At 42.0% G+C, this 25,087-nt stretch overlaps 1 protein-coding gene across 12 annotated transcripts in view; it reads right to left on the bottom strand.

Annotated features, from left to right (window-relative positions):
- ST3GAL3 (ST3 beta-galactoside alpha-2,3-sialyltransferase 3) overlaps positions 1-25,087 on the bottom strand; it is a 174,173-nt gene that overhangs the window by 49,400 nt on the left and 99,686 nt on the right. For all 12 annotated transcript variants that reach the window (XM_057390635.1, XM_057390638.1, XM_057390642.1 and 9 more), the window contains 2 exons: positions 18,265-18,359; positions 6,024-6,087 (listed from right to left, as the gene is read on the bottom strand). In XM_057390635.1, coding sequence (XP_057246618.1) covers positions 6,024-6,087; positions 18,265-18,359 — 159 coding nt within the window. The remainder of the gene's footprint in view (positions 1-6,023; positions 6,088-18,264; positions 18,360-25,087) is intronic.

Here is a 25,087-nt window from a genome sequence, read left to right on the forward strand (position 1 = left end):
TCAGCCTGAAACCACTTAATAGTTTTCTTTGCTTTTCTGCTAAATTAAAGCACCATCTACTGTCAGTAGTCCCTTCCACATCTGCACGAGATACACTTACAGACAAAGCCCAGTGCATAAACATTTGCCTCTCACAGGACAGACTGATGAGCTCGAGCTGCTGCACATGAGATAAAAGAACCAGTTCCACCAGCCAAAGCTGTTCCAGCAGCTTCATGGCCCTGCTCCCACACAGGACTCAGACTGATCAAAGCCCATTCCTAACCTTCTACTGACCATACAAACTGGACTGAGCTCATCATATCTTGCACGGTATGGCAGCTCTTCTAAGTCTTGAGTCACACTAGGAGTACCTCTCTGAACAATTTTCCACTTCTCTCCAGATCTCCTAAGTACTGATTCTGGAAGACCAGCATGTGGAGCTAATGCTGCTCAAGGCAGAGTGCCTTTTACACAGAGATTTTACTTACATCATTCCAATCCTCTTCTTACAGGGGGATTGGATTGCAGAATATAATCCTCGTCTTGTAAACATGACCTGCATTGTCTCCTCTGTGATACCTGATTTTTGATTTGGCTCCAGAGAAGGATCCAATAAAGCAGCAAAGACTGACCTGGCCCTACTTGTTACTTTCCCTGTCTTTGGTTCTGGCAGATTTTCTTTGTGTAATTTTACATGTACTCCAGACTGTTTTCAGCCCCTGTGAACACATGTCAGCAGGATTACACTGGAAGTGTCACTAAAGGATTAATTCTCAACTCTGACAATAACTTTTCTAAGCTGTGTAACATACCTTACTCCTAAAAAGGACACCTCTAAATGGTGCGGTATAGAATCAGAACATAATGGACTGAGACAACTAAGGTGTGCCTTTAAAAAATGACCTTTATCAATCAGGCTTCTAGTTCATCTAAAAAATATACCCTCTACATGGCAAGATCTCATTTCCACAAACCCAAAGTAACATAACATCAGTTGTGCTGCCATCCTAGCTCTGTCCTCTGCAGGATTTTTCCTGCAAAAAAAGGAAATCAACTTATAGCCATCTCTTTATTATCTCCCATATTTCTCCAGGAATGGCACAACATTTGTTGTTCTATCAAACATTCCAAGAAGGGCTAAAAAGCAAATAGTAATAACAAAAAGAATTCTTCATTCAACTCTTTAAACACTTCAGTTCTTACTGACTTTAAGAGACAGATAATTGTCATTTAATATCCTTGTTTTTACTAATAAAAAATTCAAAAAGTATTTCATTGTTGCTGTAAAAATGAGACATCATTCTATTTTTACCGCCAAAAATGAAACAAATACTTAACTGAATGGTTCTGCCTTTACTCATTGTAACTGATAGGTTAATCACTTTTGCCCAGCTTCACGTCTGAACTGCTCTTCCACCCTCATAGTCCTGCCACATTTAAATGCATTCTCCTTTATCCTTAAGTCTGCAGATAAGATTTTTCATTAGTAACTTTCTGACCCTAAGGTCTCATCTTTGATCTTCTAACAGCTTAAATTTCTTTCACTCGTGCTGTGTCTACTGATGATGCCTGAGCATGGGAAACCTGCACAGTCATTGCTGGCTCCRGGCAAGTTTCTGGGTAAAGAAACACACGGTGAAAGCAGCATCGGTTACAGCTCAATTGTTTCTCCACAAAGAAGTGTGCAAACACCTTTGTGCTTGTTTACATAGTATGTCAAAGCTCTGTTTCTTTTCCACAAGAGCTCGAGGACTGAACACATCAGACAMAGCCCAGGTTTCAGTTTGCTACCAGGGTGGTAGGAAGGATGGTCATGGACTTTCCACTACAGAGATTCCCTAAAGCCCTGAGCTGGGAGCTGCAGCCAGATGTACAGACTTTTGACACAGATACTCCAAGGYTGAGTTCATCTACACCACAAGCAGGATTCATGCAGATTTTCTTGAACAATATAGCACTGTAAACACACGTATGCGTTGTAGCAATTCCTACTTCCTCTTCCTCTCTTACTGAAGTGCTTTAGGGATTTGTCAGGAGTGAAAAACCACAAAGCCTTTCTTTACGCAACTTTGGAACGAAAGGCTTTGAGGAAAGATATRACAGAATTAATTAAAAAATACATCTTTAGGGGAGCTGGTGCTTAAGGAGGTTTAGAATATTCTGGTTTGATCTGGCTGCTGTTACTTAAATGGGTGTTATCAACCTGAACCAGAGGGACACATACATCTCTCTATCTCTGTCAAATTCCTTTTTCACTCGTTGAGGTATTACACTGACTAAGTAAAGACTGTGATAGTTATAAGCTCAAATTCTCAGTTTTCTTTCATTACCACCTGGAGGCAATACAAAAAAGGTCAGGCAGGTTTTCATATTTATGTTTTTTCATAGGAAATTCACATGTCATCACCACAGAGGTGTAACCAGAAAATCCATTGAAGCCCAGCCAGCAGATGGGCTGCGCAATTAAAAACCAAACCCTAATCCATTTGCAGAATGAGGGACAGGCCACTGAAGGAGCCACTAAATCAAGCAGTGAAAATGTCAACAATATAAGAAGGCCTGGAAAAGCCAATGGAGGGCAAGAAGTTTCAAGGACGAGGCCCAGCAACATCTGTGTAGGGAGAAAGACATGGCAGCTCTGAAGGAAGAGGTCAGTGGTTCTCGAGAGTCCTCTGGGTCTCCAATCTTTTCCAGACAAGCTCAGGGGTGAGTTGTACCTGCTCTCCCAAAAACCACTGCAGCTTTACCCATCCTCTGCCCCAGAGCAGGAGCAGGTTACCGTTCAACACAGCGGTGCCATAATGAGGAGCCCTGAAGAAAGCAGGGCACCAGGTACRCTGTGCTACAGGTGTGAAGCACAACCTTTGTTCACATGCCCTCCAGCTGCTGCTGGTTTAACACAATGGAGGGATTAGTTGAAGTGAGTTGGCAAAGCTGCTGTGGGATGATGAAAAGTGCATGCAAACCCGGAAGGATCACGTTTGCCTCATTTCAGCACCATGTCAGTACATTGTGTCAGGAAAGGTGCATCAGGATGCCCTTTAGCACAGGGATAAGCAAACAAACAAGGTAATTTCCAGGGCTTATGAGAGGCAAGTGAATGCAACATCTCAAGGACCAGCCTTGTGACCGAGGGCAGAAATGGAGAAGCTTGGGTAGGAACCAAGACYGAAGGCTTGGTGTAGACATCCTCCACCACACAACTCTAATCCTCTCTTTCCTTCCTATGCTCTCACGCACTGCTCTGACCTCACCTTTCCTGCCTCTCCCACCCTTCCCCTGGGAAAGCTGCCTTCAYGGTTACACGAACACTTATTCTGATGGGCTGGGCAGAGCTCACCTTCCCCACCCTGCCCAGCTTCTGCCTCTCCTGCTGCCATTTCAGCTCTGTGCCCACACAACTCTGCATGGGAGGGGAGCTCTGGAAATGAAGTCAGTGGAATGACCCGAGTTAGGAGAAAAACTCATAAACTGGAATCATCTCACTGATCCATTTTAAAGTCCYTTTTCAAACAATAGCAGCAGCACAAGGAGAAAAGCAGCAGCAGTGGCAAATAAGGCTTCTTAGACTATCTCTGTTGGCTTTGCCAACAGAGATAATGCTGGTATAACTCCATCCTGAAGAGAGGGTGAACCTGAAGCTGTTTTCCTGCTTTTAGAATCAGCCCACTAGACCTCTGAGAGCCCACAAGTGGAAGGGTTCACAAGACCTCCCAAGCCCAACCCCTTGGACATCACAGACTTGAGTTRTGTCTCTTATCTAATTCTTTCACAGTAACACATTTTCTCAGTCCTTTATCATAGAACCAATGGTTTGGGTTGGAAGGAACATTTCAAGGTCCCCTAAGTCAGACCTTCTCCAGTTGCTCCAAGCTGGTGAGCAAAGGGGAGAGGTCTGGGCTGTTTCCTTGACCAGTGAGTAGGACTGGAGTAGCCAAAGTCGAGGCTCTGCTCCCAGCACACTGGTTCTGCCATGGAGAGGAACTGCTAGGATCTGCTTGGAGCTTGAGGCAAGATGAGGAAGCAGCTCATCTTCTTCCACCAGTCTGCCCCATCAGCTTTGCAGGAATCCAGAATGGCAGACACCCATTGCTGCCAGCACTGGCATTCAGGGATGACCACAGCTGAAGAACATTTCTGGAGCCATACCCAAGTCTTCATCCATGCCCTTTCACCAAGCAGGTTTCTCAGAGCAGCCCTATGGCAGCTTTAACACCTCCTGTGGTTACCAAGAGCTCTCCTGATAACTCCTCTGTTGCAACTCCATCCACCTGCTCCTTCAGGCTCTCTCTTTGCAGTGTGCTATCCCAAGCCTTCTTGTCCCTCTCTTGCATACACACTTCAGTTTTTATTCTTTCTAAGACCTGCTCATTCAGAAGGGATTTGGGAGGTATTTAACTGAGAGGACTACTACACAACCAGCATCCAGTGATACACATTTATCACAACYCCCAAGGAAACAGCACTTCCCCAAGACACCTGTGTGTTTGCACACCACCAAACCTTGTTACTGCAAAAGCACAGAAATACATGTCTGGCCTGTTCCTAAGTCTCACTTGCACTTGGTATCTCAGGCACTCTGCATACATTTCACGAGGCTTGAGTGATTGATCTTTCACGTATCTGCAACAAACCCATCATAAAGAACACAAACCAAAGTAAGCAGCTCATGCTAGAGTGGTTATGTTTCAGAATCTCCTGTGAAATTACTTTTTAAAAGCCTGAAATATTTTACTCCTCAAAAAACAGGTGAGCAGCAAGGGTCACAATCACATTAACCTTCACTGCAAGAATCTTCCACCTGCCCTCTGTCATTAACACTGATTTCCTATGAGCAACCTTCTGAAAGAGCCTATATGTGGATTTTTCAACAGATTAAAATCTTAAYTCTCCAACCAGAACTGAGATAAACCCCAGATGGATGAGACTCAATTGTGTGCAAAATCTCTAAGAAGGTCGTTTGTAAAATGGTTTTACCTTCTGGACATAATTTCTCAAATTAATCCAGAGTCTGAAGGCTAACCCTATCTGGCACTGCTGTGAGGCAAGGCAGACTTCAAAGAAACCTAAATTAGCACATAGACTGTGCAAGACTAAGAATAAACTTTCACACAGAGCGTAACAGCAGGCAAGCTCTTCAATCAGCATGAGAGATGCAGAGACTTAGGGAAAGGCTRGAAAAGCTTGTGAACTTTGCTACGAAAAGTGGGCAGAAGGGGAGCTGGGCCAGGAAATAAAACCCATGTGTTTAGAAAGCAGGAGCTGTGTTGTTAGCTTGTGTCAAGTACTACTGGAAAGAAGTATTACAAGGACTTTGAAAAGAGCTCGTGTCCCAGTAAAAACYTCTGAAAAACCTACCCCTAATCCAGGAGATGGCACTAAACCAAAACTGCAGGTCAAATGGAAGGAATGACAGAAAAGCAAGGATAGAATCAAGGACCATCATTGGGAAGCTGACTGCAAACATGCCAGTGAGTTTCAGAAACAACTTCTACAACAGGACTGAAGAATCAAAGGAGCTTCTTCTAAAGGCATCAATTCAAATACCACAGGGTCCAGGAGATTGCTATCCTGTGCATCCTAGCACTGTCTTGGCCAACACAATCAAGCATTCCTACTTTCAGAGCGAGGTATTAGTGAAAAACATTGCTGAAATAAGCCAGTCCCTTCTTTCCCTCTGAAGTTTCTTGTGCTCCTGTTGCTTTATCAGAAAGGCTGGGAAAGAAAAAAGTGTTCATTGAAAACTTGCTATYTACTCATTTGAAAACAGGGCAAGAGGATATCATGTAACAACTTATGAAACAAAAGAGTATGATATAGTCAAAAGGTAAATGCTTTTTTCTACTTATGTTTGACTTAACAGAGGTCTCCAGAGTCTACTGATTTACTATAAAAAGGACTCAGCTTTCAGCTCCTGATTTACTTGTCCACATCCAAATGTTGGCAATAATTTCTGGTTAAAAAAAAAGTCTAGCAAAATTTATTTAGGACACATGGAAAACAATCACTTCTATCCTTCCATTCTAAAGGTCTCATCTTACCTGTCAAGAGCTGGAGTTAGACGGTAATCTTTGGTTGCTGACAGGATGGCTTTGATCAGATTATCTGGGGAGAAAGGAAGAAGACATTAGAAACAAGTTCTCACTTCTAATGGAAACGAGAAAMAACGTGGTGTAAAGCATCTGAAGCAGTTACTTGAAGGAACTGAAAGGTCCTCATTAGGAAGGAACACTAAGCTGAATATTCCTATTTTCTATGGACAATGACCTTCACACACAGCCTGGAAAGACGGTGTTATGTGCCAAATTCTGGTGCAGTGTGCAATTGCCTTGCATGGAGAGTGTTACAGGGAACAAGCACAGTGCATTTTATAGCAGTGATTTCATATCCACTGGCCTGAGATGGCAGTTTCACAAACACTTCAGACATGGAAAGGCCAGGATCACTGCCACTGCTTGCCTTTGGACAGGCTTTTATGCAGCTGAGTGATGAGCTGCATGCAGGAACAGAACCAGGTTAAAACTGATGCTTTTTATTCTGTGGGTTACTTTCAGTTTAGGTTCCTCAGTCTGGCTTTCTTCAGTTAAATCACTGTAACTGCTTAAAGAAATGCCCATGGAACCACAGCCTGCACTGATACCCCATGAACGCTGCAGCAACCAGATGGTGTCAGTTATGCAAGCATAGACACACACACAAATTAAATGCMTTAAGTTGAAGAAGCACAATGATTACACATAAATAATTCAATTGACTATGGAAACTTTTGAGTCTGTTTCTCACTAGATTTTGTCATTTATGCCTAATTTTTCCACCTCTCTCTCCCTCAGAGGTCCAAACTCCTTTACCATGACCCAGMCAGGGCCAAAAAGCAGCAATGCTCTGGCTACTCTGGATTTACAAATGTACTGGTAACTTCAGAATGTCTGTACTGGGTCTGACAAACTACATCTGCCTCCAAATCCTGACTCTGTGGTCTTAAGCAGATGCCTAAGAGGTGAACAAAACTAAAGAAAACAGATGTATTTCCCTGAAATTCTCTCCTGCTATTTAGCTGTTTTCAAATCAGGAATTTCCTATCTCAGATATAACTTCTTTGTATCTGCTAACCTGCAATGATTTCTCTTCCATGAGCTCAGAATCCTCTTCAACCCATAAGAACATTCAATCACTTCCCTTTCCTGACTTTGAATATGGCTTCTCTGAGCTTCATTTATACTGTAAAAGATTGTGAACAATTAGCCCCCTTCCATCTTTGCTTGGGAGATTGCAGATACTTAAATGTATCAGTCAACTAGTTCAAAAGTTCTTAGGAAACAACCAGTCTAAATTAATAAATAAGCCTAATTTCTTTACAAAAGATTAAAAATTATACAGAAAAATTAAGAAAAATTACAAGAAGTGATTTTTCACATTGAACTTAAACAGCTTTCCTGGCAGACACTAATTACTGCAATCAGCACAGTTAGGGGAGACCCTTTCAAATAGAGTTCTGTTCTTGTCCACTGCATCCMTCCTCAGAACAACAGGAACAAATGTGTGGGACAAACACAGGAGTCGAGGCAGCCCACATAAAATAAAGAGCTTTGAACCTGACTGGTGAGACACACAAAGGTGATAAACAGAAAACTCTGACAATYACTTTGAGATTTGGGGAAGTTTTTGACATGTCAGGACACTGACAGCCCTGGCCAACCGTTACAAGCCAGGGAGTGTGATTACTTTGAGAACATTGTCGTCTGGAGTGGAATAAGGAACAAGGCAATTTATAAGGGTAAAAGCAACTTGGATAACAAAACAGTGGTGTTGTTTAATTTTCCTTCATCTGAAGAACTTCTTCTGATGCACAGGCAGTGGACTTCCCCTCCAACAGGAATGCTGTTCCCCTAAATCTGCCATAACAGCAGTAGGTTGCTGTGACCTCTAATGGCACCAAGCCACAGTCCTCTCCTTGGCTTGCTTCACACGTTGGCTCTTGCTGGACAGTGTACATTACTGACGTTCTTTTCCCACATTCTCAGAGAACAGATCAAAGGATTGCATGTCAAGGGCTGCAACCTCCCATCTACCAAGCTTTTGTTATGCCAGGTTTGTTCTACCACCCACAAGTTACACCCTGCACTACTTGGAGACCATCCGATGGACTATTTAAAAAAGAACATTAAAAGAATACAGCTGAGTAATGCACTCAAATAATTCTGGTTTACTCATCCTGCCAGATAATTAGCAATGCCTTCTTAGTGAATGCTCAGGAACGAAATAAAACTACTTTGGGAGTGGATATGGCAGCATTTGGAATGGAGGTGCTTCCCAAACAAAAATGAAACAAACAGTATAGACCATTCAGTACAGATTATAAATTGACAAATAGGAGATGGCCCTTCAGCAGCCCCCACAGTACAACAACATATGACATCCAGAAGGTTTGGAARTTGCACAGATGTCAGTGTTACCATTTAAAACTGCTGAATGAAGCTCAATAAAGGACAAAGTATTTCACTGTCAAGTGTACATTCACAGCAGGAATGAAAGTGGCACCAAGTCCATCTAGTCTAGGTCCCTTAGTGGAAGCCAGGAGCAGGAGCTCCAAGCACTCACAGGAAAAGCCAATGGTTGGGGAAAGGCACTCGATCTGGTTGGGCTGAAACTCTCCTACACTGTTGCTGAGGTGGGCACTTGCTCCTYGACTCTGGCACTAGGATGGAAAGAYAAGCCCTTCTCCAGAGAAGKAGTTTYTGTATTTTCTGTATTTTCCTGGGGAAAAGTTTGAAGGATCAGATGATGCTGTSGCTGATCTGCAGCCTTGTACAAGATCCCAAAAGAATGAGGAACAGCAAGGAACCAGTGGCAGGATTTTTAACTGCAGCCAGGGCAAGGTGGAGGGTCACTTGCAATCACCACAGATTTCAGGGACYTGCAGGACACAAAGCAGGGCTCAGCTCCAGGCTGTGACTAAAGAAAACTGGGCACCAGGGGAGCACGTGCATTATGTAATGATAATTGGTGAGACACATTTTCTCCAGGGTAGGAAAGTGAAAGGGTGATGAGCACASTGTGCCTCATACACCTATGTGCTGAGTAATAATAGTGGGTGCAAGTACATGTAATAAATGCTACAAATAAAAATTCCTTCCTGCTCCTAGCAAAGTATCCGTGCTCAGCCACTGACTGGAAGTCAAAGAGTGAAAGAAATTTTGCAAGGATAAAAGACAGCCTAAGCCTTCTAGATGAACACATTAGTAGGGTAAGCAATTTGCTGCAGTTTTCTGCAGCCATGGCTTGTTTATTATATTTTTTTCTTGTCACGGAGAATTGAGATCATTGGGGAGARTGGGAGATTATTTAACCCATTCATCTATCAACCACTATGCATGCACTCTTACTATAAAAACAAAGCAAGAAGCCTTTGCACATTTTTCTCCCATCTAGAGGAGGAGTTGACTACATTTATCTAAGAATCCTGAGTTATCTTGACATATTCTATCAACTTTGCCTTATAATACCAGAAGACTCGAAAGCCAGCTCGGGACTGCATGATTTCTCTGAAACCAAGCACATCTTGACTTCAGGTTGACCCTGGAATTTTCAGACATTTGGAAAAACGAAATAGTTAGAAATTAGGCAGACAGTGACCACACAGTGAGAACYAACTTAAGTCTCAATTCTAGCCTTTTTCTCTGCTATTTATGTGAAGGAATGGAGGACAGCTTCACTGTAAATGTCAACAACACTTAAAATTGTTGTTTCTAATGCAGAAACTTCTTGCTTGTATCACCAAAAAAGAGATGGGAGGCCTTTCCAGTCCACAGGGCTTACYGCAGGCATCTCCCAGGGTCTACCTTCTGACTGAAAGCAGACAAATTGGGATGTTTGTGCACTCTCAAGTGGCCAAGAGGCCACAATTTTTCAAGTTGGCTGTACCAGACATCTCCCTCACAACCTAGCAAGTCTCACGCTCCTGTTGGCAGCAGTAAATGTGGGAATACCACGCATTAGGGTCAGGGAACAGCGTRCTGCTGCAGTGCTGTGTGTTTGTGCTGGGAGCTGTGGCCAGTGCCCATCTTCACAAGTGGTCACCCAGCTGTCCCCCTCCAGGCAGCACTTCTGCAGGGTCCTGGGCATCAGCTCCAGCTTTTGGGAATAGACTGACTCGAGTGAGGTTGACTGACATTCCCTAAAGGAAGCCAGGGCACTCTGCACATGGGTCCCTGTACCTCGATAACAGAATGCCATGTGTGTGTCAGCTTTGTGGAGAGAGAACACTAAACACTACCAATGCTGCGGATTAAACAAATCACAGCATTTGCCAACAAGTTCCAAGCATGAGTCAGTGCATACACTTCTTTTAATATGCTACCCAAAAGTTCAGCTCTGTATAAAGTTCCYTTTTCAGCATTTTTTAACTTTAAGATCTTGCTCCATAGGGGAGTTGAGAAGTGACATTTAAATGAAGACCTTTAAAGAAGAGTTTTTACATCTTTTGAAGAATGAATAATCGTTAGAGCAGGTCATGGGAGGTGACCCTGTGTTAGGCCTAGTGAGTGGCATCTGGAGTGCTGTGTCCAGTTCTGGACTCCTCAGGACAAAACAGACATGGAGCTCCTGGAGCAAGTCCAGTGGAGGGTACCAGAGATGATGAAGGGACTGGAGCATCTCTTTAATGAGGAGAGGCTGAGGGAGCTGGACCTGTTCAGCCTTGAGAACAGAAAACTGAGAGAGAACCTCATCAATATCTACGAGTCTCTGAAAGGAGGTGTCAGAGGATGAACCAGGCTCTGCTCACTGATGTCCAGCAATGGTACAAGAGGGAACAGGCAGATACTGACACACAGGAAGTTCCACCAAAGATGAGCAGAAACTTCTTTAATGTGTGGGTGACCAAGCACTGAACCAGGCTATCCAGAGAGGGTGTGCAGTCTCCCTTATTGAAGATATTTCAGAACCATCTGGATGCAGTCCTGTGCAATGTGATTTGAGATGACCTTGCTTGAGCAGGGAGGTTGGACCAGATAACCCATTGTGGTCCTGTCCAACCTGACCCATTCTGGGATTTGCTGCCTTGGTGTCCAGCACGAGGTCATGGACCCAAKGCTCACAACAAGTTCTGCTCTCTTCCAGAAACACCAAACCCAGCTGCAGATACACAAGATTATTTGTATCTTAGTGAAGCTGGGAATCCAGAGATTACAACAGGCATTACAATGTGTCTGAAATTCCCCTGCACCACATCTTTTTACTATTGATCAGCTAACCTTAGGAGGTTGATGCAGGAAAAAGAAGCAACAAAGAATTCCACCATTTAGCAGTACATTGCAAACACTGAACTGGCTCTCAAACACAGCTAACCACAAACTGAGGAACCTGTCCCCAGATCAAAACTTGTGTGTAGATACAAGAGAGTGGTTCTTGAGGTCATCAGCTGTACCAGATTTAGGTGGTTTACTGGAGATGCACTTTACTAAAAACAGGATTTAAAACTGCCACTCCTCACAATATCTCCATTGATGATATTTAATGGCATTAAGACAAGAGACATATAGTGTTGCCTAGAGACAAAAAAAAAAACAACGAAAAAAAGACTGAATGTGCATGGTACCCTCCCTAGCAATTTTAGAAGAACCTGGCATGCATTAAATGTAAGCTCCATTAAAGCCCTTAAGGCCTTTTTTATATCAAGATATAAATAAAATACATAACATTTGGACTCTTCATTTACATCGTTGTTTTGGAGCCTTCAGGGATTTTTTTTTCCAAGCTTTTCTTCACAACCAAGAGTTTGTTTTTTCAGAACACAAGCTYAGTTCCCAACATAATCCCAAGGCTTGGAAAGTTGGAACATTCATTTAAAAAAATTATGCAGAAAAAAATATGCAGTATTTTGCAATAACCATGCATTAATTTCAATCTAAACTCAAGTTAAATGCATTGGAAGCAATAAAGTCTGAAGAAAGAGGTAAATTCACACCAAATAAAAACAGTCCTTGAAAGATTCCTAGTGTGCTGGTTAAAGACAAGCAGGAAAATAAATAGGGTTGTTATAGAGAGCTCTGCGTTTTTTGATGACCCTTCACAGGTGGCCAGGCAGTATCTTCGAGCCCAAAAAACTCAATAACAACCACAGTGATTCCTAATTCTTCAGACCCTTGCAGAAGCATTATTAAATGACACTTCAAAACACAACAGCCAGAGAAAACCTGCTCTTCTCTCTTGGAAATGAAAGAGAGGAATAACATCCATGTTCCAATTGAAATTCAAGAATTCTGTGAAGAGCTCCAATATGGAGACATCCAGTTAACTGCAAACTTAAGGTTTGCATCTCCCTAAGGCACCTTTCCCATTGTAGTGGGTTGGGAGCAGGAGTGTCCTTTAGGCACACTCAACAGCAAAGCATCAGTTTTGATTGAAATAAGGGATTGCACTGGAAGGTTGCWCTTTGGTCATGAGAGCTCAAGAATGAAAAGTGATTTAACTTCAAAATTCACAACATAACTTCCCTTTAGAAGCTTTATTCAGTAATGAAAAAGTGACCCTCTACCTCTTCTGAAACTTTCAACMTTTTTTTTCCCTTCAAACTTCTCATTTCATTCCTTTAGGCTATAAAATCAGCTAAATTCCCTGGGGAAACATCAACATTTTTATATCTGTATTCCCACATGATAATGGCAACTATTACCAATTTTGGTCAAATGCAAAATTCTAGTGGAAGCTAGTTCAGAAATGTTTCTCCAACTCAGGAAGAAAAAACAACCTTGTTAATACCTACTCTGAACAGARCTAATGGCTATACATGCTTGTGTTTCTGCTTATCTCTTAGAGGAATAACACAGGAAGGACAAAATATTGCTTATAGTAGGAAAACAATCTGTACAACAGAGTACCACTAATAAAATAAGGATAATGTTGGAGAATTAAAGTAGGAAAGAAACACTTCTTTCAGACTGATTCAAATGTAGGGAAGGTCTCTGCATGTGGTACTCCAGTCTCTGCAGAGATAGAACAGTAGGTTGGAAAAGACCTACTTTTCTCCAAGCTCATCTTTGAATCAACTGTACATTTCAACTGTCATGTCAACTGAGTATGTTTTCTCAGAGGTAAAGTATTGTTCATGCCAAGAAAGTCAATGCAAAAGAAAAAGCTATGCAAGAAACGAGCATGCATGAAAAGAGAGATTTTCCTCCAATAACATTGTGATATGCCAGCTTTTGCAGGCCTGAAAACTCAACTTTTTCACTGGAGATGAATGACATTGCCCCATGAGACTACTGAACAACTGCTGGCTGCACTGAACCATGGCTTTTCCCAGGAGCACTAACACAAAAGAAAACATCCAAATAAAACCAAGTACAAGAACAGTTAATCATTGCACAATACATCCACTCGCTTTGGTGGTCTGGATGAAGACTTAGTTCCTTTGTCACYGAATGTGTCACCAATTCCAGACATCCCCCCAGAATCAAATGAAAACACAAAGTCTCCTGGCCAGTAGTTCATACTAGGTTTGATAAAACTGTAGCTTTTTTGATAAAACATGTTCCTAATGTTCTCTTCTCACCATGGGGAAGAAATTGCTTCCTACTTTCCTGATGGGAAGGAAATTCTGAGGTGCCAATGGAATCACTTCCTAAGGAATAACTACCACCTTCAAATACAAACTSATTCAGGGCTAACAGAGCAGTCTTGCTAGTCAAAACAACTGAGCATGAACAAGGGTGGACGTGAAGACCCATAATTACTGCTAGAAGTGACAAAATTACTGAGTAAATGCATGAAAGAGATATTACCTTGATCACGTCTGTTTAGTTTTTTAGTGTATGCTGTGCCATATGTTTTCACTTAAGTTAAAAAAAACTGCAGCAAGTCTCCTGTCCTCATTACACRGAGAGGATGCCAGATACCAGCTACTCTTTCTTATGAAAGTCTTTTATATTCTTCAAACCACATGTACTGAGAAATTCTATTAATAGTCAGGTATTTCTCCAGTCTTGTTTGTTGCCCTTCTCCAAATAACTCTTTCCTTTTGCTTTAGCTACAGAGGTAAATTTGGGGAGGAGGCCCTCTGGGATTAATAATCTTACTAACACTATAAACAATTTTTCCATTGCTTATTCATTGGCAAATTTAACCCTGAGAGCAGTGCACACCCTAGACAGTCTCTGCAACTCTGTGTACAGCATGGTCATATTCATACCTCCATAATTACATCRATAGATGCACTGCTAGAAAAGGGTGTAAATACAAAAGAAGAAATTCCAATTTATATTTAAAAAAACCTCCATGTAAGTTGTTTAAGACCCCAAGATTTCTGCAGTTTCCTTGCTCTTCACTGAAAAGAGTTTGCAACAACTGTGTTGGTGGGTGCTGGGAAAGAAGAATTCCTACAAGCAAATCAGATSCTTGCAAATGGTGAAACATGGGAGGCACTCCAACATCCCATTAATGCCAAAACAATAGCCTGGGACACAGGAGGGTGCTCGGCAGCCGGAGCTGTCCCCCCCAGGAACCCTTGACATTTGTAGCTTTTAGAGTTCCAACTTCTGGTTACAGTTTGATCTTCCTGACAGCTCTGAAAGTTGACCAATTTCGTGGTGTTCCTCACTTGGRCTATAAACACACCAATAAACAAATTGGCAGCAGGGCATGGGCCCTCAGTGTCCTGCACGAGTYCATACTGTAAAGTGTTAGCACAGTCCCAGATGTGCTCACCAGGGCCAACAAACATCCTCCTCTAAATTCTCACGCATTCACGGGCTAATGCAGGCCAGTGACCTTTCTYGATAGGAAGCCTGGACATAGCCACTCTATTTTTGTGGGGGGCAGGGAGTTAATCTGTTTGAACAATGAGCTCAACARCGTTCATGACCACAGGACAACCATTTTATTTATTAATAGAGTTGGAGTCATCATTTCCAAGTGCTTACTGTGGCCTGTCCYGTTTTCAGGCTCTGTCAAGTCCCACAGTAAGAAACAACAATTTTGATGTGGCAGACATCTCATTTTYTAAAGTAAGTGCAGTCCAACATGACACTGGCCTGTTTGCCAACACGGCTACTCTTCATTTAGAAAATCTTGATCCAGATTCTGAAATATAATCTCATAGGTTCACAGCCAGCTGTAGAAATCACTCAGAAAAACCTGAAGGCACTGTTCCATGAACAGCCAAACCAGATACTGGTAGTGACCCTTTATGGAGTCAAAAGATAACACACTCACCCCTCTTCATACCCAGTGCTTCCCCTGTTCTCTGCACACAGAAGAAGCCATTTTCAACAAGGGCTGCAGACATCTGTGGTGAATGCAACAACACCTTCAACCTGCTGGATCTGCTCCAACATTCCTGACAGCTCTCAGCTCTGCTTTTGTCACAGGTTACTGGGCATTGTGATTAAGTAACTAGGATCAATCCTTGCTCCAGATCTTTGGTGAACAGAGGCAGAGTCAACAACTATAATATATACTTAAACTCCACCCATTTAAGACAGGTAAGAAAAAGGTACAAAAAAGGTAGAACAGCTGCACTGAAATTCCTCTTTATTCCTTGTACCTTGTCAAGGACTCTCAGAACCACTGTTCAAGCAGAGTCTGCACAAGGCTTTGTACCACCACATGCCTCATGCCAGAAAGCCCTGCTYGTAAAGCACAGGGTTGTCATCTGCTTATTTGGTGTTTCTTTCGTAGCATGCAAATAATCACTAAGGCTGTTACATGACAATAGCAGCAGTTTCCCATCTCACACAGGATGTGCAGCATTCCCACTGCAATAGCCCATTTCAGAAACAGCAGCATGCAAGGGAAAGTTTAAAAACTTTCATATTCAGGACCAYATGCACCTTGAGGGCTTCTACACACAAACGTTCTTGCTGAGAATGGAGCACTCTGTCCATAAAACCCCCTTTCCTGGGCTAATTGCCAAATCAGAAAACAGCCACTGGAGTAAAGGAGTGAGAAATCTTTCACAAAGAAACACTGTTAAACTTTCTGTGTTGTACTGAGTACTTCTAAGCATCTGGAGATAGCAGAACTGCCTTTACAATCAGATTCTTATTGAAGAAAATGAAAATTTCTGATGTACTGTGTCAAAATGATCAGCATACTGCCTCCYCCTTGATATGATAACCTTTAAAGAGGAGTAGTCTGCCCTGAAAATTTCTCAGCCATTTCTACTCTTTTACATGTAATTTATAGAGACGTGTTATTCCAAATTAGTGCAGCCCAGTAGACAATGCTCCTCAAAAGCTGTTTTCCCCTAAAGATTGCAAGACTCATTCTTGCAATCCTGGAACTGTCCTTTCTTGGATCAGTAAACACCAAGTGACGGGTAAAAAAGGACTTCATTCAGCTGTTTTTTAGAGACAAAGCAAAGGAAAACTTAGGTAAGGATAGAAACTTTAACAAGAGAAAGCAGAAATGGTGGATTAGCTTMCAACTGCTACCAATCCCTTGATTTCATAACGGTAGCACTTTCAAGCTACCATGGATTAGTTTCTAGAAGTTCCTTGGAACATGCAGTGTTACTGAAAGTGAGCTCATCCTGTAGCYGTATTTCATAGAAAAGAAAACAAATCCAAAACAAACCCGCCCCTTCCCCCCCAAAAAAAGATAAGAAAAAAACAAAAAGAAAAAAAGGCAACCCATTTTGCACTTGGAATAAATCCCAGTGACTTAAAAACACCAGGTGATATTCACTACAGCTCTCAGCAAGGTCTTCCCATTTCCATCTCAGCTGCAGCCTTAGCCTACAACACCAACCACCCTTCCCAGTGTGATACATGTCAGAAATCCCAGCTGAGAGTGTCATGGGAGTGCCCAACACACAGAGCACAGCTCCTGCCCCGTCTGTTTCAACACAGCCACATCTCTCTACACTTTCCCAGCCACCCTGACTGCCCTTTTCCTATGCACATCACAGCTCTGAGAGTCTTCATCTTGCACCAGCACATGACTGAGCTCCACATTGCCTGCCTGGGTCATTTGTTTGGATATCATTAGATTGCCCTGACTGAAAGCCCTAATGAGGTGCTGATCCCATCATCCAATCAGTCGTCTCAACCCAAATGCATCCCATGGGACAGCCAGAAAAGACTGATGCAAGAATTCCAAGTGATGTGTAACATGAAAGGGCGCCATTCGCATCGCTAGGACTCACAGCCTGTCAGCACGGCCATTAGAAATCCGGGGCTACACAGATTTATAATTCAACCCTCCCACACASAGAACTTGCTCCAGACTGAAACTTGGCACAAAATTCAGTCCCAGGAGGGTGTTAAAAAAAATAACCTATTCAACGGTTTCCGTCCCATGGCTTCAGCTCACAGCCATTTAAATAATGGCAATTTCTCATTTCTCTTTTTAACTGAGGAAATCCAATATAAAACACCAGATTTACATAACATTGCAGTGGTGATACAAGCTGGCAACAAACCCAGGGAGAAGGCTGCCAGAGCCATTCCGTCATTCTCTTTCGGTGAATTTCTCCATTTGGATTCAGTTTAACACAATGATTTTTAATAGGTCTAGCTGACATCACGTGTGACCTGCAAATCCCACCTCCACACTGGGCAGGCACCTTGCCCCAGCTTTGTACACCTGGTGTGCTGGTCAGAAGGGGACGAGCCCTCCTGTGGTCATCACAGCCTCCCACTTGAGCTGTCACTGTTAGTTCTTTGCAGCAAACTCTGCTGGCTGATTTAGAGGACAGTAATTAGCTTCCTATTGAGCTGCAAAAGACAGACTGGACAAGGAATGGACAAAACAAAGAAGGGAACTGATGCAAGCCAAAAGCAATTTGTCAGTAGAGCATTTGATTTGATCAGAGATTGTTCTGACAACTACCACACCTGCTTCAAGGGAGAGACACAGAGCCAATCCTTCTGTGGCTGCAGTTCTTTCTCCACCAGGTATTTCAGTTCCTATGGGAGTATCTGCATTCTTGAGTTTGTCAGTGGGAAAAAAATTCTTGCAAGTTGATGCAATGCCACAAAAACTTCTTAAATACACTGGACTTAGAAAGTCTGCAGCAAACCACTGCAGTGAGCACAAGCGTTCTGCTCCACCACCACTTGGACAGAGAGGCTCTGAATATGTGTGATAGCACATGTGGGATAGGAAGGGGATTGTCAGCCCCAAACCGATCATCTGCACTTCTGAGAACTACATCTACAATAATTCTCTCAAACAGGGAAATACACTGACCCCAAAGAACCACCCAAGGTTTCAAAGCAGAAAAGAAAATGAGGCAAGCATCTGCAAGAACTCCCTTCTTCTCCAACAGCAATTTTCTCATACCTTGTCCTTTAATTCCAAAGGGTGGTACAAAGTCCCTGATACGTGCCCATTTCCTGAAGGAATCATCCAAGAACATTGGTGCYGGCTTCGAGAACCTGAGAAAACCAAAACGAGAAAGACATTAACTCCTGAACTAGAAAGATAAACTTCTGCAGCAATGTTGAGAGAATCCATACCTGAGTGCTGATCCTATATTGTCACTGGCAGCAATGTGGAAGATTTTACTTTAACCCAGAGATGACCTCAGTGAACCAAACCTGTCAGAATTTGTGCCACAAGGACACTCAAATCACTCAAGCTATTAACCTAGCAATCACTTCCATTCACAATTTAAWACCGGCCCTCTACTGTTTGGCTATTAATTTAGCTACAATAAGCTGTAAATTGCAACCAGGGTTTAGGCAGTTTCACTTCCAGCTTTCCAAGCACAAACCAATTTATGTGCTGTCYGTGTGAGTCTGTGAGAATCTGCTTTGGCCTCCCTCCTATGCAGATACACACAGCTATCACCATACAGGCAAGAAAGAAAACAGTTCACCAGATCATGAAGCAGCTCTTAGTTTATAGAGAATGGAAATGGAAATTCAGTGCCTTCTTCTGCATTCATTAACATATAAATGATTCAAGAGACATCCCCTGCCAAACCAAACAGTTATGATCTATCTAGAGTCCCTTACAAAAGAGAAACCTAGTCCTTCTTAACTATGTCATTACAGAAATACATTATCCTAATTATACCCTCAAGACACAAACACAGCAGCTAGTAAAAATTTGTCTCTTCCAGAAACGTTTACTACCRTGGCCAGAAAAAAAGGAAACAATTAGCAAATACAGAAATATTAACTTCCATATGGGACCATTTCTGAGCATATAAAGTATATTAGAAAATAYGTTAATACTATTAGAAATCTGTTCATTCAGTCATGTCAAAACGGTAGGAGAGATGTTCTGGATCAAAATCAATCCCACCATGAAAAGGAATGTACTGCATGTTCAGAGTCAGAGAGAACACCTCTGCTACAGAGGAAGGTACACGTGCCTGAAATAGATCCAGCTTGGCCAACCTACACAGGGGAGCAGGACAGATGYAACCCACAGGTTTAACTCTCCCTTCAGGCTGTTCCTGTACTCAGCGTGCAACTCTTACAGCAATCAGAGAACCTTTGGACTTGAAGTGCCTGATTTAAGATGAACTCATCTGCACTATGCCACAGCTGGGTAGAGAACAATTTCAGATAACAGCACAGTGAGGAAAGGATGGAATGAATTCTAAATTATAAACTGATCAAAGTAAAGTCCTATCACAGATGCCCAGTAAATCACAGGTTGCAGAAATCTCTGGAAAGGGGAAAAAGACCAGGAGAATTTAGCAAAACAAGAAGACTCAAATTCAGCCGTGCATACTGCTTCACCTCCACTCATGCAATCTTTAATAAGATCATCCATAACCATAAAAGCAAGAAGATGCACAGAATGACATGGCTGATCTAGARGGAAAGGAATGTTTTTACAGAGCTGAGAATACAAAAGCATATATATAACTGTATCTGGGAAAAGGTGGAAAAGATATGTTGGGTACATTAGAGCTTCTGAAGCCGTTAAGTAAAAGAAGCCCACAGGCCTATTTAAAAACAAATAAAGAACAATAATATATTAATTGTAACACATTTACTCTGAAAATACCCTAAAAACTTCAATGACCTGACAAATTAGTTCAATGTTTTCTCAAACATTTTCGTTCACCAAAATACAATTATTAGRTTTCCCTGGGGGTCTCCAGGGGCTTATTTCCACCTCCTTCCAACACCAACAGGAGGAATCTGTGCAGGATTGTTGTGCAATGCAAGAGCTTTTACAAACTCGATGTTCACAGCCCTTCATTTAGACATCCCTTGAACTCACAGCAGAAGCCTTTTTATTATATTTTCTACAAGTAAAATCTGGGATTTTTCTAGTAGAGAATACAGACTAGCGAGACTAATGGACCAACTACTATTATTTGGTAATATTTAATATTCCTGTATACACGGCTAGGGAAATGGACTTTGAATTCATATTTTTGCTTCATTTAAGAAGGAGGAAGAACAGTTTTGGGGAAATATTATATCCATATGGGAAAAAAAGGGAGCAAGTTGGAGGATATTTTGCTCCCATAAATCTTGAAGGTAATTCCGTTTTGGAAATATTAAGAAATTATGAATGCTGTTAAGCTCATGCGCTTTGCCACCTCAATAAATCAGAGAGAGCCAGAACTGATGTCCAGCAGTGACAGGGAAGTGCTGTCGGCCAGACTCTCCAGGAGCATGGCTGTTCTGTCTCAGCTCTGAACTGCATCTGGCGTATTCCAGGACCATTCAGGAAGTATCGGGATTTGCTTCAGACAGGCCATGGGAATGCTCTCTGCAGAGCACCTAAAATAYATTCCAAGGAATGCATGGGAGTTTGTCAAACAGGAAAAAAACGTTTCTGAATGATGTTAAAGCTCTGCRTGTACTGAGCAGCTCSGTACAGGATGCTGCATTTTGCCTGYCACAKTTACCTAAAGGCAGGTTGGCTTTACTGGCAACCGTGGCTCCAGAACCAAAACAGGYTTGTGGTCCTTCAGAAAATGGCATAGAAAGGAAGAGTTTTGATTTTTCAGATTTAAATTTTCCCCTTTAYCTCCTCCCTCGAATTCCAGAACAGACATAATGCAACCTCATTGCACGTGAGAGCCTGAAAAGATGAGGAATTTGGCTGCTTGTGGCACACACTTGTGACCTGTGTAAGTTGAGAGAGAAATGCCAAGCATCTACAATCTCTAGTTTCAATGGTATACCCTGATGAAATACAAATGACATCTAATTGGGCCAAATGTTTGATACGATAATTGTGAGGTATAAAACAAATCTCTCTCAGTTCTCAAGTTTGAATTCCTCATACAAAGACATTAATAAAATCTCTTAACAATTTGTCACCATGCACAGCGAAAGGAAGGGAGCGTTCTGCCAGAAACTGTTCTTAAACAGGAATCTATAATCACAGAAAAATGTGATATATATTTGTGCCTACAGGACTCTGGCTTACATGTCAAAACATTACATTTCCAGCTTTTTCCTCTCCAGCAAGAAGAGTTATGTCTCCAAAACATTTCTGAAGGCTGAATTAGCCTGCCAGAAGCTCCCTGGACAAGCTTTCTGACCATTCCATTTTGTCCCTGCTACTCAGGTCACTTTACAGCTCCTCTTTGATGTGCACTGAGGTATTCAGCATAAGCAGCACTAACTTCCCATGGCATCTTGCGGTTGCTGTGCAAGAGCTGTAGGACAGTTTTAGACATTGAATCTTCACTAGAATCTGCTCCCTACTCCTTGTCYGCTGCTTTCTAGGCAATTAATACATAAAAGTGTAGAAGAGAATAAGCTACATCTGAGAGAAAGTAAAACAAATAAACTGATTTATGTGTCTTTGGCTGTAACAGGGAGGGAGGAAGGAAAGYTCAAGCTCCTGAATGAGTAAAGGAGAAGATGGCACCACATTTCCAAGAAACCATGACACCAAGGAAAAGCAGATTGGCAGCCACTAAGCTCCACTGTGMGATTATATTTCAGATATTCCTTTTTTTTTTTTTTTTAACATCCTCCTTTAAACTGACCTGTGCTTTTGTTTATTCTTTAGTTAAGGAGAGTCACCAGTGCTGGAAAACTGAAAGCTGAAAAGAAAAAAACCGAWCAGTGCTGTACAGAACCTGCACACTGCATTTGTAAAGTGGCAGGAACAGCTTTTTTTCTATTTTTAAACYACACAAATAAATGACTTATTTGTTCTGGCATGACTTCTATCTTCTGTTTGCTGATGCTCAAAAGCATCCATGGTTAGACAGAAGGCACAAAATCTACCGATGTTATTAATTAAATACAAACTGACGCACTTGAGCACTGAATCATTAGCCCTGACACAGGCATTTATAGAAGTACAGAGAGAAAATCTAAACTAACCTTTCCCTTTTCCCCTACTAAGACCTGGATGTACGCTGTCTCCCTTGCATCCCTTTCCTGGGGAGCAGCATGGTGTGATGGCATAGGAATGAGGAGGTTTGTGATGTCCTGATTTCACATTTCTTATTGAGATTAATCCTCTGTCAAAAATTCAAACAGCTCAAAGGTTCCTCAAGCAGTTGGGAAAAAAAAAAAAAAAANAATAAGGATTAACCCCAACCTACAACCCAAAATTCTGCTTTTCCTATATCAGCAAATGAGAAAAAAAAAAAGATGGCTGCAAGAAGAATCTCTTTGACAGTAGAGATCAGGCCAAAAATTAAGTTGATCTTAGCAAATTGCTAAAAAATAAAATAATATGGTAAAGACAACTTAGCACTGAAGAATGGTTGGTCAGAGCATCCTATTGCTGCCATTTGAGATCCTCTAATTCTTTCACAAGGACAGTGAGCCACAGAACCCCACCAATCTCCTCCCATGCACTTGGTGCCTACAGACCTATGAGGGGATCTGCAGTTGTATCTTTCTGSCTGCAAAGGTCTCAGCTACTTGGCCATTCTCCAGACAGATGCCACTGTAGCAGCACCACAGTKCTCTGCTTTATTCTCTGCCCTGTCCCAGTAATTCTGCCAGCTGGGTTTTGTCCTTTACTGGGCTGGAGWAATCACTTGATCCTTTGCAGCTCTGCAAGAAGGACCAAGAGGTGTAAACCAGTCCTTCCTTATGACAGGAAGGGGCAGTAAATGTCACAACCACTCAAAAGAAATACCTTTGAACAGGCTTTATTCCATAAGCAAAGGAAAGGGCAGGTGAAGTCAGCTGAGCAAAAAAATCCACAGACCATGCAGCAGTTATTCCARTTATCCCTGACTACTTCTCTGGGAATGATTGCTCCATACTTTTGAGACACTCTGGAGCATCTTCAGCCTTCTTGGCCTCTGCTCTCCATCACCTAGTAGGTTGTTTAAACTCATCAGTGCAGACCTTTCCCACTGCCTGCTCACTGCTCTGTTTAGAGCCGGACCAGCTGCTCCAAGATGCATCTTAAAGGGCCCCCATCCTCTGCACTGTGGTTCATACACAAAACATTGTTACACTCCTGCAGAAAAGATAAACATCCTCTCGTGAATGAAAAATGTAACCATCACAGTTGTAAAACCTGTTAAGTACTCTACTTTGTTCAAGATCAGAAAGCATCAGCTCAAGGACCATGTCCAGTTTTGGGCCTTATGCAAAAAACTTGAACAAACTGAAAAAAGGCCATACAAGAGCTCTGAAAAAGATGTAAGGTCTAGAAAACATGATGTCTGGGGAAAGCTAGAAAAAAACTTACTTTGTTTAGTCTAGAAAAACCTGGAAAGGGACATGATTAGTGATTAAATATTACAAGGCTGCTACAAATCTGGAAAGGGACATGATTAGTGATTAAATATTACAAGGCTGCTACAAACCTGGAAAGGGACATGATTAGTGATTAAATATTACAAGGCTACTACAAAAGAGAAAGGCAGCATCTCTATGTCTCTGGTAAGTGACCCTTGCCCTAAAATGCAACAAAGAAAACGTAATCATTTAAAAAAGGTTTCTTATGCTTGGGAGTATTACACATTGAAATCTACTGTCTGGACATGGGTTACAGAACTCACATCAACGACACCATTTCTGATTCAATTATATTTTTAGCAAGTTTGTACCTATTAAACACCAGTTAGCCATAGCTGTGCCTACTTTTCAGAGGGAAAATCAAATAGATGACCTTTTGATGTTCTGCACAGGTCTATTTCATCTAAAGCCACTTTCACACTGGGTTAAYATTTCTAGGAGGCGACCAAGTAGCCAAGCTACAGTCTGGGAATTAGGAGCTGCCCTTCAGACTCCCTGCACTTCTTAAATATTTCTCTTCATAYGTGGTAATCAAATTTCAGTACAAACATGACTGCAGATAAGCAGCACATGGATTTTGCAGGCTGCTGCCTGCCAAGAGTGCTTTCTGTTTGTACCCCGCACCTTTGTGATAAACAGGAAGACACGTAAAGTTTAACCTTTCTGCAGTCATTAATGTCTTGGGCTTATGGCACCACCAAGGCACAAAATCAAAGAATGATTTAATGTCAGCTCAGTCCCTCCTGCTCACTGACTGTGTTCTGACACGCATGAAGTCCAACAGCGTGTCCCGAGCAGCTTACCTATATAATGCAAATAGTCATCATGGGGGCTGGAAAAGTCTTGAGATAAACTAAATATTAAAGACAGAATTAAATCAGTTTTCCTGCTCTGATGAAATCCTCATGCTTTCCTTCTGATTCTCCAAACATTTCAGACAAAAARCACACATGCACACACAAAAATAACAAGAAGCTTGGTTTAAAGGYTGGCTTCCTATTGGGAGGAAAAAAACAAAAAAGAAGAAAACAAGGTATGAAATTCAGACCAGGCAGAAACTTTGTCCTGACCTGCCTCGTGGAACAGCTTATAAGAYAACACGCAAAATTTGTCATTGTTCACAAGAACACTCTAATAACAAAACACAATTATGCAAGGGTGAAAAGCTAACTTCTCAACAACACACTGTTAGTTTAAAAACCAGTCTTCTAACATCATTTCAATGTCATAGCTTGTTTCTCGTGTGTTATTGTCAATGACGCAAGATTGAATTACAGCTCATTTTTCCTACAAAAAGCCAGGTGGGGGGTGGGGGTGGGGTTCAAGAATTCTGAGGGAGCACTGAGCCAAATAGATGAGATTGTGTGGTATTTGGAAACATGATGAAGGTGACAGAAAGCAGACTGCAATTATTGCWTGAGTTTCCAAAGCCTTCTGTGCAAATAGAAAATGAGATGAGGAGG

The sequence above is a fragment of the Malurus melanocephalus genome, unplaced genomic scaffold, assembly GCF_030028575.1.
Source record: "Malurus melanocephalus ecotype Western Australia unplaced genomic scaffold, MMel_1.1 scaffold_28, whole genome shotgun sequence".
NCBI classification, from domain to species: domain Eukaryota; kingdom Metazoa; phylum Chordata; class Aves; order Passeriformes; family Maluridae; genus Malurus; species Malurus melanocephalus.